This window comes from Rousettus aegyptiacus, unplaced genomic scaffold (genome assembly GCF_014176215.1).
Source record: "Rousettus aegyptiacus isolate mRouAeg1 unplaced genomic scaffold, mRouAeg1.p scaffold_m13_p_8, whole genome shotgun sequence".
NCBI classification, from domain to species: domain Eukaryota; kingdom Metazoa; phylum Chordata; class Mammalia; order Chiroptera; family Pteropodidae; genus Rousettus; species Rousettus aegyptiacus.
Window position 1 is genome coordinate 42,671,182 of NW_023416311.1, and position 17,721 is coordinate 42,688,902.

A 17,721-nucleotide genomic window follows, 5' to 3' on the forward strand; every position below is an offset into this window, starting at 1 on the left:
ACCTTAGCCTGGTCTTCCTATGGCAAAAATTCCCCAAGTGTTCCATCGAAACCTAAGAAATGCTTGGTAAAGGCAAGTCCTTAGGACAAACGTGCTTGGGAAACAAAGCCTACCAGGTGTGGTCCATCCTCTCAATGCTTCATACAGTGAATGTTCTGAAGTCACACCATTTTTAAAATCTGTTTAAGACAATGTTTTCCAAACAAAAGTGGCTCCAGCACCTTTTATTTGAGCAACATTTAATATCCGGTAGAATACTTCAGGAAGTACTGCTCTAAGACAGCAGTCTCAAACTTTGGGGGCTCAGGACCCATTTATACTCATAAAAAACAGACAAAATATTTCAAGTTTCTATTCATTTATTAAACAAATTCACTACATGTAATACAAATGGCATTTATTTAAAAATAACTTACAAAAAGAACACTGGCACTGTCTTTACAATTTTGCAAATCTCTAATGGGCTGAATAGAAGACTGCTGGATTCCACATCTACTTCTACAGGCAACATATTGTTTTGTTATCAAAAAACCCAGCTTCATATAGATTGTAGGCAGAAAAGACGGGACCTCACAGACCTCCCTTGAGAGGGCTTTGAGAATTCCCAGGGGTCGGTCCTCGGGCCACACTTTTGAGAACCTGGCTGTACACAAAAGGGATCTGGGGTGCTATTTTAGACCAGAGAGGGTATCAGGACTTACCTAGCCCTAGGCTCAACCACTGCCCTCTTCCCACCAGGCTCCCGGTGGGGGGGAGGGGGGCACAGTTCAGAGGCCTGTATTCTGGCAGCATTAGCCAATGTATGGCTTGTGTGTTGTGACTCTCACTAGCCCAAAGCATAAAGGGAATACATGGGAGGCTCTCTGCCCCCACCCAAGGTGAGGCACCCTTCTCCCATAGCACCTAGGAACAGCAAGTGGACACACTATTTAAATGACAGATTTCTCGAATAAATGACAGATTTCTCGAATTCAGCTTCCTTTTCTGCTTATCTATTTTGGATGTGGCTAGCTAGTTTGGACTGTCTTCATATGTTAATGACAAGCATCTAGAAGTATGGCTGAATGAACCATGGTTAAGCCAATAGATGAATGCCCCTGAGTGTTGAAATACTAACCACTTGATTTCACATTCTTACTGAAGAGGCTGAGTAACCTGTTTCTTCAAAGTGGTGCTTACCGACCTGGTTACCAGTGAGTGGTCAGGACAGTGTGCATCGCAGTGCTATTTAAAATCTTCATTCTCATTTCCCTCCGTTCCCACATAGCAACCTGGTGGCTGCCTATGAGAAAGCAAAGAAGAAGCATCAGAACAAACTGAAGAAGCTGGAGTCTCAGATGATGGCCATGGTGGAAAGACACGAGACCCAAGTGAGGATGCTCAAGCAAAGAATAGCTCTGCTGGAGGAGGAGAACTCAAGGCCACACACCAATGAAACTTCACTTTAATTGGCACTCAGGCACCAAAGTTCTGCCCATGGAAGCAAAAGCAGGTCACCGAGAGAAAAGGCTCCGAGGGACGGAGTCCCTGCTGGGAGAATGAGAAAAGGGAGAGCTGGCAGGTAGGTCAGCACTTGGACAATGGAGTGCCATGGACTCAGCCCCGGGGGGAGTGGCTCTGGTGCAGCCTGTATTCAGAAGAACCTGCTCCTCCCCTCCCGGAGCCGTGGACGGCGTGTAAATACCTGCTCTGCGTGCCATGCTCGCAGGCCTTGCTTCTGCTCTCAGCACTGGCTCTGTCGCTCTCCCACCTTTTCTGTTCTGCAGATCGTGCAGCAGTGGTGTCCCAGGCATTTGTTTTATAAGATTTTCCATTCTTTCCTTCTGTTCATTAGACAGTAACCTTCTCTCTAGCGTCCCGTTTCTCCTCTTTCCTTCTTCAGGGGATAACTGACACACACACACACACACACCCCAGTGCGTATTTGTCTTTGCATTGGGATTCGCCTGTTGCAACCAGGCTTTGGTTTTCAAGTCCCATGTATCAACTCTAAGATACAGGCGACATGTCACTCAGAGCTGCTCTGGGAGGAAGATGACAGGAGACTGATACACAGGGCTACTTCCAGTCTTGGGTAAGTTACAGGGAGAGCAGCCCTGGTCAGGAAACCCTCTTCTGACTCTGCCCCCCGCCCCACCCCCTCCCACCCCCAAGTGGAACCTTATTGATGGTCAGGGCTTAGAGTGAGCGCATCCCGTTGCTATGTATAGTGAAACTAAAATTTCACCCAGTTTCTTCGAGAGCAGAGGAGTATCATTATGGCCCCCGCTCTGCTCCCCCCCGCCCCCAGGAACTACATCACTGCTGTTCTGCACCGAACAAAGCTCATCCACATAAGTATGTGTAGGGAGCGCTGGACCTGCCTCTATTTCTTTTAAGGGCAAGAGGCAGGACACTGAATAGATATTTGCAGACTGACCCCACCTATTTAAGAAATTGCTACTGAACCACCAGTTCCAAACTGCCCCTACTATAACGAAGGGGAGGAAGGACTGGTTCTCATTGAGCCCCCACCCCGCCCTGAGACTTGATGATGGTTTAGCATATAGTGCTTAGGTTACATTTCAAACCAAACGCTGACAACGCTGGCCAGGACCAGCATATCAGAACTCTTTCAGGAAGGGCTTCCGTCTTAAATTCATTATCCCTTTCCTGCTATAACCTTCACTGTTTTACTCTTTCACTTTCTTCTGTAGTTGCCCTACGCTAACGTATTTAAAGGACTTGCCATTTATTCTGTAGCACCTGAAGATCCACCCAAAGTGCCCTATGAGAAACGTCCTAGTGCCACAGTTCACAGCGTTGTGCTTATGACCATGTCGTTGCATTAGAGTCTCCATGTCCATGAACTAAATGTGTTTTCAGAGAGCATGATACTAGTTCCTCAGCCTTCTGCACTGTGGGGAAGGACACTCTAGCCACCACCTTGGAGGGCAGTTTTACCCCAAAAGCAACCAACTTACTTTCTCAGGTAAGCAGCAAGGCTGCCCTGTCTTCACAGTCAACTGGTATCAGTCTGCAAGGACCAGCTCTTAGGTGCTTTGATCACTGTGAAAGTGCCCAATGGCTTCTGTTATGAGTCTATCATTTAGTCAAAGTTGGTTCTTATGATTTTTTTTGTTGTTAAGTTTATTCTTTGGGTAAAATTTCATTTTGTCACAAGGAAAATATTTTGACTGAAAAGTACAAGCAAAAAAAAAAACATTTAATAGACAAAATCATGGTTTCCCCCCCCATTTTCTCAGCTTTCCTATAGAAATGTCCTCCCCTGTGCAAACTGGGACTGTGCAGGGTGGGAAACTATGGCTTTCTCCTGTGACTGAAGAGGCATCAAAGGTTTTGGTTTTCATGCACCACTGTAAAGAGGTGTAGCTGATGCAGGAATAAATGCTGTCTGCTAACCCGTCTACCATTCTTGCTCCACGTTCGAACAGAGAACACACCCTTGTAGGGTCACGTAAGCCCTCCAGACCCAGAAGGTCTCGGCTCTTCCACTAAGAGCCCCTGTATTTACTGATCCTACCTGGCCTCATTTTGTTTGAGTTTATACTTCGACAAAGTACTTTTTAAAATATGTGGTGAATGGGTGAAAACTATTTCCCTAGTGAAACTGTTACTTTTATAAATATGTAGAATAAAAAAGCTATTAAATAGATGGTTTTCCTTTCCTCGTATTTTTCAAATATTCCCTAGGACAATCCTTGTTGAATGTGAACCAGTAAGTAGGTACTTGGTTATGTTAATTGTTGGGCCTACTAAAATTGCATTGCTTAGTAAATGATTGCAGGTAATCTGGATAATTTTCCTTTTTTATAACCTTATTTTTTCTGAGTAGGAACTGGTTTGTATCTCCATCAAGGGAAAACGGTGATCTTAATTCTAACTTGTATTAGGTTAAAAACCTTCAGACTTCCATATTTTTGTTTTCTTCCAGTTTGCTCGGTGGTTACTTACCCTTTTTAGGCAGTTACCATCTCTGTTCAGAGTTCAGTTTTTGCCTCTTAGAGAAATGGGCTTGGGAAGACAGGACCCATTTCAGTTTTTCTGGACTGTATTTCCCACCACTGAATTGAGGCAAAAATCACAGGCGAAAGAGACTTCTGTATGTAGCTGCAGTGCCATCGACGTGAGGCTACCAACGGGATCTGATATTCTGCCAAACCCCAAATGCACAGGTTCCAAAACTGCCATGGACTTATAGCCGGTAAGATTCCTCTTAGAGACTTTCACCAAAAATTGATTAAATATCTTACGTCATCAGATAGCTGCGATTTATCACGCCCTCCCTACTCCTCACACTCTAGCCCCAGAGGGACACTAGATGTCTCGTCATTGCCAATGCAGATAATTAACTGTTTCATACTCACTCTCTTCTGCTGGCATGTCAGGTTTCTGAAGTTATTATCCATGCTGCCTAAAACTAGAATCTTAGGTTAATAATAAAAAATTAAATGTCAGTTAAACATAATTGCTTAATTTTCCTTTGAGATACATGCACTTCTTACTAAGATTTCCTCTGAGCCTACAGCAATACTTTACAGGGACCTCCGAGAACTTTAAATTAGAGCTTTGACATTCTGCTACTCAGAAGGCAATCCAAATTAAAGCCTAGAAGGCTTTTTCTTAAAAACTGTTAGGATGAGGCTTATAAGGATTTTACTACTCTAAGAAAAACTTGAAAGTCTCCTAGTTCCTAGGTGCATAGAGATTACATTTCAAATGAAAAAAAATGTCCAATGGTTACCTGATCTGGGCTGAACTGCCATGCAATAAGAACCACCATAGTTGCCTGTTCCCTTCTAATGGTGTTTTCCTATGGCCTGCAAATTATCCTGAAATTAATTCATCAATTATTAAAACTTAAACATCTCAACATTTTAGGGTATCATGCTTGTCGTGTTTTAAGTGATGAAAAAGAAACTTTTATGAATGACTTCTGAAAGTCATAAGGTTCCAAAAAGCTTTAAATTATTTCCAAATACATAACTGTCTCATCCATGAAACTAAAATACAAATTTCATGTTAACTCAGTTTACAGTTGTTCCTATTTCATGCAGCAAACAAAGCTATAGTTACCGTTTTTAAAGGCCAAAAGGGGAGTGAGTCCTCTGATTGAAATTTCTGCATTTAATTAGGCTGTATTCATAGAACTGCCAAGGCTTTTTTTGGAGGGGGGAGGCGCGATAACATTTTTATTATTTTTCTGCAGCAGGTGACACTACTAAATCATAGCAATTATTTTTCTACTTATCCAATGGAATGGCCTATTTAATAAGAAATAATTATCTCTTCTGACTGAGGTTTGCAAACTACTCAGTGCTCAGAAGCGGGGCAGTACTTTGGAAGAGGTAAAACTTGTTACAAAAATTATGACCACTGTATATACAGTTCTTACTAAATCTGTCCAAATCCTAGTCAACTGAAAGCTTGTGTGTATATAGGTCAGAGTGAAGTTAGCTCTGAACCTGTGGCCTTCTGAATTTTCTCCTATTTCAAACATTTACTGTCTGATAACATTTGTATTCGTTAATGGCTTATGCCTTATTCTGTCAAGCACTAAATTTTTGTAACTAGAACCAGAATTATCAATTAATGTAATGTTGGCTGCTACTACCACAGCATCAGTGAACACTAAGTGACTATTAAAGTGGAAAAGGGTACAAGTTGGAATGGCAGGTGTTCATAAATTCCTGTTTTGCTAACTCCTGTAGAGAGGAAGACAGTTTCACATACAGAAAACAATTACATTTTTGGTTGAGAGTTCTATGGGATACATTCTCTATCACGCTGTATCTGAATGAGATTTTGCATGTGACCATAACAAGAAATCATTCTGTCCCAGTTACTGCTGTTGGTCAACCATATCCTTGACTGGTAGTACTTGATTTTTCCATAGTAGAGGTAGATACAAAGCACTCATCCACTAATCTGAAATAGCAGCTCAGAACAGAGCAAGCTGTCTACACAATCCCTCCACATACACACTGATGACCTGCTCAGTTGTCCCTGCGCAACCACTTTTTGCAAATCAAATCCATGTGGAAAAGGTTCTGTTTGTAGAACTCATAGTATTCACTTACAGTGCTCATGTCAGGACTGCCCAGTGAAGGAGAGCCCCGAATCCGCTTGTTTGAACCTAATGCAAAGATAATGAAACATGTTCCCTTCTTGTCTATTTCTAATGAGTTTTTAGACATTATCAAGACTTATTTACTTTGCATGAGATTTAAGTTTCCTATTTGAAAATATGCTTTTTTAAACCACTTGAATTATTAGAAAAACTGCTTGAATGTACTGTCAGTTATTAAAGCACATGTGACTAAGTTTGCATTTGTCAGTATTGTTGTTTGAATACAAAGTCTCATTTTAAAGTTACCACTTAACACTGTTCTATACCTTGTAATGTTTTAGATTCTTCATTTGTATGCTGTTTCCAGATGATGCCTTTAGTTTTAGCTGCTATAAAATAGCTACTCTGTGTTATTTGATAGAGTTGTTTTTTTTAAAAAAAACTCCATTTATTTATACAGAGACATTTATAATATTTTACATTCTTATATTCTGAATAAATATTTCTAATCCCATGATGTACTTTAACTGTTCATTTAAGTGTAAAGCTGTCCTCTAATATACTATTTGTGTGTCTAACAGGTGAATGATCAAATCTCTGATGATTCACATTAACTCATAAGCCTTAGTCAACACAGGGGCCTAAAAGACTATGTATTAGGTCAAAACAGCCAAAGAAACCCCATTTATCACCAAATTCTATTTGGCTGCCTTTTCAAATTTGGTATGAAAAGGAAGTTGTCTAAAAGGATTTATTTCTAAAAAAAAATCACTAAAACAGGGACTATAGTTGAAAATTGGAAGTATAAGGAAGTCATACATGAACATCAAAGGATGCAACAACGTTGCAAAATGGTAGAAGACAATGCACTGCTATTAGTGCTCACTATCAAAGCAAAGTAACTTGACAGGAGTAGAACACGGTCACTCTTAAATTTTTAAATAAAAATTCCTGAGATTCAAGGCCTGTCAGCATTCTATTTAGAAAACCTGGTTCTAACAAATTTGGAATTGCTAGGTTTTATGTATTTAATGCTATAATCTTCCTATAAAGCAACGACCAAACTAATTGTTTGACATGGAAAATACATACCAGTTCTTTATTTTCATTTTTGCAGAGATATTCTACATTTTAGTATTTCTATCATATAAACATACCTTTATCTCATACTTGTCATTTTTTATTGTTCCAAAGAGATGCAACCAAAATATGAACAACTTGGAACCTATAATAAGTAAGTAACAGCAGAAAACAGGTTAAGGTAGTAATTAAAACTGCTCAAGCAGCAAAATTTATTGATATTGCACTACAAACCATCTAAGTTTAACATAATGTTTTTACAGAAAGCCAATATTTGACGAATCAACTGAAAAAGTTTTCAAATACAAAAGAAATCTTTCATCAAATTGTATGTTGTAATTTCTAAACTGGTGTTATTTACATCAAAAAGCTTTCAAAAAAAAATAACTGTTAAGACACAGGACTTGCATTTCTAGTTGACTTTGGAAGTGCAGTAATCTCACACACAGTCATACCCAATATAAGTGAAAAATCAGTCCTTAGCCTTTCATCAACACTGAGGGAAAGAGACAAAGCTACTGTTCAGCCAGTAAAAAAACAAACCTGCTCTAAAAGTATCAATTCTTATAACTACAGAGTGAACCGGACAGGTATCTTGGAATTGATACCTTTTCTACTCTCCCTAAATGTTTGCTAATTAGCCAAAACAAGCACCAAAAATTTTACCACTACTATAGACAGAATCACACCAATGGTTTAGTCTTTCTCCAAACATTAAGATGCCCTAAGGTAAATAAAACCTTGCCATAATTAAGGCAAAAATTAATGTTAAATCATTTCACATAAGACAGAAATGATTACTGAATAGTTTACAAATCACATTTATTCTAAAGTTGTTTCCTCAAATGATTCTCTTATATTTAAAGAAACCACTTCAATTTTTCTACCAGCTTTAAGGTCCAAATAAAATTTGTTGAAATGACTCATCATAAATATATCTTCACCTTTTTCAGACTCCAACTACTCCCATAAAGACTGAAGACTACATATCTTCCATGAACATACCTAGTCCCTACAGTGTAAAAGATACTTGTTCATACCTTGTTTTGGAAATAGGGTATAAAAGAAATCAATTCTTATTCCTTTTCCATCCAAACTAAATTATATGTCCTTATTTTGCTTAGATGAAAGACAACCTTACAATAAGAGGATTTAAGTTAGTTAACACATGGACTATTAATTCCACTTGATTAATCCTTTTATTTTGAAATAAGATGGTTTGAAATTTTCATTAAAGCCAACAAGTAAAATCAAAAATCTGAATTACATGAATCAATACCTACCCAAAGGCAATTTTATAAGGTACTAAACTAATAAACCAGAAACAATAAGAAAAGTGTGTGCATATACATATATATACACACAAATATATGTATGTAAAATATAAAATAGTTCATGGTTTTATTTTCCTCCCCCATTTGTAACTGAAGAAAGAGTTTGTAATATTTATAAAATGGAAGTCAGGTTACCATGTCTCTTGATCTAATCCTTAAGTGAAATATGAGCAAAAAGTAAAACTAAAGACAGTTTTTGGACACTCGCATTTGAAATTAAAAGGTACTTGTGCAAGATCTAAACAAACCTAAAATGAGAGCAGTACCATAGGACAGTGGCGAACTGCACAAAAACTCTAGCATGTCATCTTTTGTGCTTTCTATCAGTGCATATCGTATATACGGTCCTTGAAGAGTGCAAGTCTACTGCTACTCACCCGTTCCAAACGTGCTAGCACAACCAACCAACCAAACTGCTGAGGAATATTACTGCCTTTCTCAATTTTATTCGGTTGAAAACTTTTACTTTGCTTTCATTTGGTGCTATCCAGAGGCTATTTCTAAATATCACAAAAGCATAATAAGCCAAGAAATCATTTTACAAAGAACTAGCTAACAACTTAAAGCTTAAGAAATGACTAACAATATAGATTTAGACTCAAAATGTTCCACACCAATTTGTACCTACAGATTGCTTTAGAATCTCAGATTCAATGAATTAAAAGATTAAAATGTTACATTCTACCTCGAAAAGTCCACAACTAAGACAGGACCAAAACACTGCCCATTTCACCCTAGAACCACACAGAAGTTTTCTTTGTTCCCAAACCAATCTGACGGCTACATGCACTGAGACACTCAAAATGGCACAGGTGTCTAGAGCCCTCCAATCTGCTTGTGGGTGCAAGGGTCACAGTGAGATCAACTCTGGAAGGCAAAACACGATCACCGCTTGCAAATTCCCAGTGGCAGCGTCGCCATTCAGATGCAGCAGAAATTTAAAACAGAACAAAACAAAACTCCTCTTCTACAAAAGGGACAAGGATCGTAGTGGGAATGGGAAGAGGGACTCCATGGCCTCTTCATGACTAGTCACATCAAGAAAAAAGATTAAGATACAAGAGGTCTTCAAATGGTACTCAACAGACAAAAGCCAATAACCAAAACACTCAGCCACACCTGCAAGAACCCTCCCACCAATAAAGCAGCAAATATACATTCAGTGCCTTCTTCTTCTACCACTGAACTGAAGGACTAAAGTCTACCAACAGGAGGGTCCATGTGGAACGAAGTAACAAAGGCAATTGATGTAGTGAATCTTTTTTCTCAGAGTACTCTTGACCAACACTACACAGCTAATGCAAGCACTTTGCCAAGGTTAACACCTTTCAGATTTTGCTTTCAAACTGCTACTGTAGCTAGACCATCCCCTCTAACCTCAGAAGATCCAAGACAAATGGAATCTCTAACCAGTGATTTCATTATTCTGGGGACCCAGATTAAAGATTCAATTATGAACATTTTAAAGATATAAGACTTCTATACTTTATTATATTTTATTTATACTTCCTTGTACTTTGTTAAATTCTGAGCAACAAAGCTCATGGAAGCTAGTCCTTCAAGGCCACTCCATGCATGAGAGGCAGCTTGACTCTCTTCCCTAGCTATAGATGATCACTACTGCAATAGTAAATGCTGTTTGTCACAAGGCAACTAGACGAAAAGGAATGGATCACCATTCACAACAAATGTATAGCTGCCAAATGAAGTGACTATCACACACACCTGACCATGGCTGTGTGTACTCCAGGATGTGTTCCTATAAAAAGGTAGTGCACCTCATCATGGCTGCAGTTGTAAAGTATCACTTGCAAATAAGATTTATTTAACAAAACTGTTGTTTCACTAATACTTGTTTACCTAGAGACAGGTTACTTAAAGGTAAAGGATATTGATACCTTCAGATATTGTCTTGCTTACCATTAATCTAAAGTTACAATAGATTCCCCAAGCTAGAAAATAATCCAACTCAAAATCAGTAACACTTATTCTTCTGCAATCAGAAAAAACGTTAATGAATCTGACCTTATAACTCTGATTAATATGCAATGAAAATAACATCTCAGAGAATGCTAAGACACAAAAGGTGTCATTCAAAACAAAATCTCTGAGCAGACAGAGGTCTACTGGTACAAAAATATAGAAAGCCAAAATATATAAGAAAAATAATTTGGCAAAAGCCTGATTTTTATAAATCACTTTCCTCCTTACTGTTGAAGTTAACTTGGAGACCCAAAAAAAAAAAAAAAAAAAAAGTGAAGGACTAGGTAATTAAATATTTTTAATGTACACATGCACTTAGATCTGAACATTTCTAAAGACCACTACAATATGTTGAGTTTTATAGAAGAATTTAATCCCTGTGCTTTGAAGGATGCCATTCACTTAGAGTTCCTTTCATTTGATATACGGTAGACCCCTCCTTGTCCATGGAGATGTATTCCAAGAATCCCATTGGATGCCTGAAACCATGGACAGTACCAACCTTATATACACTATGTTTTCTCATACACACATACCTTTTCACTTAAAGGGAGCACTTGACCGCTTCTCTTTGGCATATCTGAATTGCCAGCATTCTTGTGCTTGGGGACATTATATTAAGTAAAAAACGGGTCACCTGAACACAAACACTGATACAAGTAGATATAATAATCAAGATGACTACTAAGTGATTGACAGGCAGGTCCTATATACAGCGTGTATCTGCTGGACAAAGGGATGGTTCACATCCCTGGCTAGAGGAAGTGAGAAAGCGAGAGATTTCATTACACTGCTCAAACCAATGTACAATTTAAAACTTATGAATTGTTTATTTCTGAATTTTTCCATTTATTATCACACCACAGTTGACTGTGGAAAGCAAACTGCAGAAAACAAAACAAAGCCACAAATGAAGAGGGACTACTGCGCACGCAAATTACTCAAAGACAAAGTACCAATCCAATCTTATAGCATAAAATTTTGCTACACATCTTCATTATCTATACTAATTGATATTTAATAGAAAAATAGGATATCCAAAGCTCAAAGCAACAAGCAGTGACCATGGTTCTTTGACAGCATAGACTTGCCTTTATATGTGAACATGAAAATCCAACTTAATTTCCATAGATGTTCAATCAAATTTCACCAATGCTTATAAGAGTTCTATTAGATCCTCGGACTTGTTCGAATGCCCATGTCTCAGAAGAACGTCACTGTTTGAAATCCTAAAGCCATTCATTTGCTATTTCTTAATAAAAACTTGTGCAAGCATGTAAACCATACCCCCCCTATCTTTTGGATTACAATGGTTAAGTACAAAAACAATTCATTTAACATCTTATGAATCATTATCATACATAAAAGCACCTACAAAGTTTAAAAAAAATAAAAGATTCACAGTGCACTGAAGCTTGGAACTCATAAGGTTGAAACATACCGACATTTAAAAAGTGGATTCAAAGACCTATTTCTCTCAAAGACATAAGCAGAATGAAGCCAACACAACTACTCTCATCTAGCTTGTTAAAATGCAGCACATACAAGTAGATTATTGCATATTCAGCACACTCTATCACTTGATTTCTTCAAACCATGCTAAAAATTCTCAAAGAAGAAATCCAGTTCTGTGCTAAGCATGGCCTTTCTCAAGGTAACCTGAACACTGAGAAACTAATATACAGGTTCAAGGGAATAAGTATACGAGATGCACATAAAGCAGGTACATCCAACTTATACGTTTTCTGCATAGTTAAATCACATCACACACGAACTTTAACTCCCATCTTTTAACATTTTTATCTCAAACTGTCAAGATAGCTAAAAGCCTCAAGTTATCAAAATCCCATCCCAACACCCTTATTGTTCCACAGTGCATTAAGTAAAGCAGCACAACATCAATAACATTTAACTATGGTTAAACTGCCATAACTGAGAAGAGAAAATTTGCTGGGTCTTGAAAAGGCTGAACACTATTAGAAGACATACTTCTGATTAAAAACAACAACAAACAAAAAAGCCAAAAACTCTCTAATCTCTTGCTTTAATAGTATTGTGAGAGCTGAAAAATCCAGCTCTAGGCACCAGAAAACTGATCATACTATAGTACTCAACACACACACACACACACACACACACACACACACACACACACACAATCTCTAAAAGTTAAATGGTTTCTCGATGACAGTAAATGAGTGAAAATGATTTACCTGTCAGGCAAACGAAGTTTCCACTCCCTTAACGATTGAACAGAAATCTGGAATGCTGGGACCAACTATAAATATGGCTCAAGGAGACCCAAGCAAAGCAGCTGTATTTCTGGAAAGAACAGTAAGAGCTCCCAAACACAATCATATAATGCATTTTTTAAAAGGTCACAGAAGGATTCACAAATTTGCCACACTAAAAGATGCAGGATTGTAAATAACCTAATTCTCAACACAATGTTGTAATTGCGAATTCTCCTGCTTAGCACCAAGAGGGTGACACTTTTGTTAATAAATAGAATTTCTCCTTTAAAATCAAGCCATTTAAAAGCTAAAGCAAAGTAATACCATGTGAATTCCTTACAATAGCATTTCTTTTGAAAGCCCCACTGGGTTAAATAGAACCCCTATTAAATAGGCTAGCTATACAGAATAAAGATTTCTACAATAAAATTTACAAGCGGAGATATATTTTGTGGATACCACATGTAAAAAACGATTTTTAAAACCCACATGACCGACGCACACGCACGCATATGCTCCCACCCTCCCCACCCCCCAGAGAGAGATACCTTCATTGAGGTCAGAAGCAGCCCAAACACTTACGCCCCCTTAAAGCCCTGGTGATTGTCCTCAATTATAGCTAAAATCCTTATTAAAAATGAGCATGGCCATGCTTATTTCGATTTAAGAATCCTAAAAGAGCAAAATACATTCCTAGGAGTTTTGTATGGTTTTTCATGATCTGATCTTCCCCTAGTGAAATGCTTTATTTGTACTTGGGTAAACTGCATACCCCTTCCATTCTCACTCCACCATCCAGGGGCTTCGGCATGCTTAGTAAAAGCAGGTCGGTCTCTGCTACAATGCAAATTAGAACCTAATATAACATAAGTTTCCAGAGATCAACACTGAGATGCAATGTAAAACCTAATAATGTCAGTATTCTATACGTATTTACACAACCATTAATATAGAATAAATTTTCACAAGAAAAAAATCATTGTACAACACTAAAGGTTTGGCGGCAAGATGGTAAAGACATGACCAAAGCAGCTGCTGGGTCTTGGCCTCCATGATCTCTGCTACTCTCTCTCCAGCCAACTCAAAGGTTTACTGGCTACAGGAAACATAATGCAAAGTTAGAGCAGCAACTCCCCGCCCAAACAATTCAGTCCTCCTCCAGGCTGAGGACTTTGTCCTTTAATGAAGTGCTGCTAAGAGTTCATTTTGAACATAACATCAGATGCTGGCTCTAAATAAAACCTTTTGAGAAAACTCCAAGCAGAGGAGGATTAGAGAACCTAAGTGATTAAAGCAAAGAAGTTTGTAAAATGCCACCAAAGCAGATGACCTGCAATCTTGACTTCTGTGACATTTCAGCTCTTATATTCACTTAGTAATTGTGTATTTTAAGTTTCTTTTAAATTTTCAATGTAAGGAAAGTATTATTGCAATCACTGAAATGGGTAGATTGAGAACTCCCATTAACTTAGCTACTTCATGATAACTCAAACACTGTTTTCTTGATCAGAATATAAAATAATAACCACAATCACAGAAAAAAATGCCCTCATAAAAAGTAACTTAAGTTCATTAGCCAAACACTGAAAAGGTACACCTGTATAAAAGGTTTTAACTGCATTTACAGTTCAAACTCATGTTTCTCTCTACTCTCTTCTGCAGAGAACAATCTCTGCAGAAACATCATTGCCTCCCTGCATTTCTTTAAAACACCTGAGAAAGGTAAGGCTCAGAGAGACACCCACTCAAATGCAACAGGTCTCTGATCTTGGGACTTCCAGAACACATCTGCTGCTATCAAAGGTCCAAGATTTTCATGATAGCATTATGGTCAAACTTGAAACTCAAAAAGGCTCTGGATGAAAAGGGGAACTTGCAATGTCCATTACATGCCACAGACTGTCCCTCGGCATGTTCCAGCAACTGGTCTTCACCAGAGCAAGGTAAGTCATATGCAGCATCTGTGTAAAAAGCAAAATAAATAAGCTCAGTAACTTAAATAAAACATTTTTATTTAAGGAATTTGTTATGAAGGAATTCATGTAGTATATTTTTATCTCCCACACTCTAAATCTAAGTAGAACCACAAAGATATATTCCTTTCCCTAAACTCAATTGAATTTCTAATTGGTTATTGCTTACTCCACACATTCAAAACCTCAGTCTTTTAAGACCCTTAATATTCATTCACTTGTTTTCCAAAATGGGCATACCTTTGTTTATCTCCAACATTTATATTCCATGCCAACATAAAGGCTGTTTCTTGACAGAGATCAAAAAAAATGTAAACATTGTAAAGATTAAAATTATAAGATATGTAAAGATTCCAAGTCTAGAAAAATAAAGCTGGAGCTTACCAATTTTCAGGGAATATATCAACCTAAAGAAAAATCCATATTTTTAAAACCATAATACAACAAAGCACTAACTCATTAGAGATGTTTTGTTTGTTTTTTAAGTTGAGCAGGGACCTGACCAGGAAAGTAGGTTTGGGATAGACACCAAGAGGCTAAGAGAAAGTCTGAAATGAGATTTCTCAGGATAAGATTCCTTTTATACGTTCTTCTCAAGATGACTTGAAACTTTATATGTCCATATATCATGCCCAACTAAGCTGGGTATAACAAAGTTACAGTGTACCTCCTTTAACGTTCCTGAACATAGGGCTTCTTAAAAATTGTGTTAAATAATTTATTTCTGTACTTATGTTAATTAAACCATCAGCCTATCATATCCCCGCCACCCAAGGTGGCCAAAAAAATCCTATTAAGAGTTTCTAACCCCATAACTTATCTACACTAAACTAATAATAGTTCCTGCTTTAGTTAACCTTAACTTTCTAAAATAGAGTTAAAGTAACTCTTTTAAAATACTTTTTATCTTACTTAAATCATAGATGGTACTCCAAGAAAATTATTATAATCCTTTTCATTTCTTAGACTATTTTTTTAATATGAAAGCTTTAAATTAGATGGCGAATAAATGCCTATCTATGGCACAGGGAATTTCATACAATTCAAAATAGCACCCAAGGAAAAAATAGTCTACTGCACTTCCAAATGATATCTATTAAATCAGTATTACCAAAGAGTTTTCTACATTCATCAGCATTACTTTTCAAATAAGATCACACACATGCTCTTCATAACTGAGGATAGAAAAGTTCCAAATGTCACGTCAATAAAAGCTCTCCTTAGTACACCTTAAAAAGCTGGTCACTACCTCCGAAACAGGATGTTCTCAAGTTAGTGCTCCCCTTTACTTATGTCTTACACTGCACATAGAATGAGGTCTCCTCGCCTTTACAATACTAGGTTCTACTCCTTCTCTAACCTTAAGCAACTATTTCTGTACAATATTCACTCATAGCACCAAGGCTCGACATTCACAAAGAAACGGCACATTGAAAAGGCAAATAATTTCACCCTGAACATCTAAATAAGTTTGTTTTAGTGAGTTTTATACTTAGAGAACTTGATCACATATATGAGCTCTCTCTATAAAACATGTACAACACTTTCTTGCTTATATATTACAGTTTAGCACACATTCCACTAAAATTAAGGTTAGGCCAAAATTAAACCAAATCCCACCAGGCAGATATTTTAAAAAACAAGTGACTTGCCTGTTTCAAAATTATCCTGAAGTTTTCGTGGATGAAGTTTTTTTTCACATTTCTATTAAAAAAAAATACAACACACCATCTCCAGTTATTTAACTTATTATAAATAAGGGGATATACTATTGAATTTCTCAAAGAAAATTAAACTAGGAGTATAATAACCATCCCCATTCTCACACTGGTAGTTTTTTTTTTTTTTAAAAATTTATTTAAATTAGTTTCAAGTATACAGTACATTGGTTAGGCATCTATATCGTTCACAAAACAATTCCCCCGATTGCTCCCTCCCTCCCCTTGGCCCTCCACTGAGCCATCGTATTAATGCTAACTACATTCCCTGTGCCATGCTCCCCATCCTCATGCCCAACTACCAACTACTAATTTGTATTTCTTTAATCCTTCGCCCCATTCTTCTAGTACCCCAAACCCCCTCCCGTCTGTCACCAAACAATCTACTATTTTTGTGAGTCTGTTTTTGATTAACTTGTTCTTTTTATTCCTTAGATTCCGCATGTAACTGAAATCATACGGTATTAATCTTTCTCTGTCTTATTTCACTCAGCATAATGACCTCTAGTTCTATGCATGTCATTGCAAATGGTACGATTTCATTTAATAGCTGAGTAATAATCCATTGTATATATGAACCATAATTTCTTTATCCAATCATCTGCTGATGGGCGTTTAGGCTGCTTCCATATCTTGGCCATTGTAAATTGTGCTCCCATGAATACTGGAGTGCATAGATCTTTACGAATTATTGTTTTGGTTTTCGCGCTGGTAGTTTTAATTTTACTTTTTAAGCCTAAAACTGTAGTTCTTCATCACATGTACAATATAAAAACACCATAACAAAATTTATTAAATTTCTCAATCTAGAAATAATTACTATTAATGTTCCAGTATTTTTTAAAAACCTAGAAGGCTAGCCTTTTTTCTATGAAGGTATGTGTGACTGTATTTTCATATAGATATAGAATAAAATGGAATTATTCAATATATACTATTCTATAACCTACTTTAAAAATGTAACATACTGTGAACATATTCCTTTTCCAATAAATCTATACTGTTCATGTTTAATGACTACATTATGGAATTCTATTGTATAGATCTACAATACTGCATTTAATATTATCTTCTTGGATATTTAGATTGTTTTCATTACTAAAAAGAGTAATGGAGTGACTATTCTTTAAATTTCCCTTTTAGGGAACCAAGGCAAGAACTTTTTCAGGCTTTCGGTATAGCCAAACTATTCCCTAGAAGGTTGTACTAATTAACTTTTAAGTGTCAATATACTCAAAATACACAACTGGGTAGCTTTTCAGTTTTGCCAATCTGACGGGAAGAAGTATAACAGTAAAGGGCAAGCAGTCAAACAGTAAATCGATCTTT

The 17,721-nt window shown here is 37.2% G+C and overlaps 2 protein-coding genes across 9 annotated transcripts in view; one reads left to right on the top strand and one right to left on the bottom strand.

The window, feature by feature from the left end:
- Window positions 1–6,503, top strand: part of MCC (MCC regulator of WNT signaling pathway) — a 377,378-nt gene extending 370,875 nt beyond the window's left edge. For all 6 annotated transcript variants that reach the window (XM_016147258.2, XM_016147249.2, XM_016147267.2 and 3 more), the window contains one exon: window positions 1,268–6,503. In XM_016147258.2, the coding sequence (XP_016002744.2) occupies window positions 1,268–1,448 (181 nt within the window). In that variant the 3' untranslated portion in view covers window positions 1,449–6,503. The remainder of the gene's footprint in view (window positions 1–1,267) is intronic.
- An 823-nt stretch (window positions 6,504–7,326) lies between these two features.
- DCP2 (decapping mRNA 2) overlaps window positions 7,327–17,721 on the bottom strand; it is a 46,665-nt gene continuing 36,270 nt past the window's right edge. For all 3 annotated transcript variants that reach the window (XM_036225267.1, XM_036225268.1, XM_036225269.1), the window contains 2 exons: window positions 16,327–16,378; window positions 7,327–14,662 (listed from right to left, as the gene is read on the bottom strand). In XM_036225267.1, the coding sequence (XP_036081160.1) occupies window positions 14,499–14,662; window positions 16,327–16,378 (216 nt within the window). In that variant the 3' untranslated portion in view covers window positions 7,327–14,498. The remainder of the gene's footprint in view (window positions 14,663–16,326; window positions 16,379–17,721) is intronic.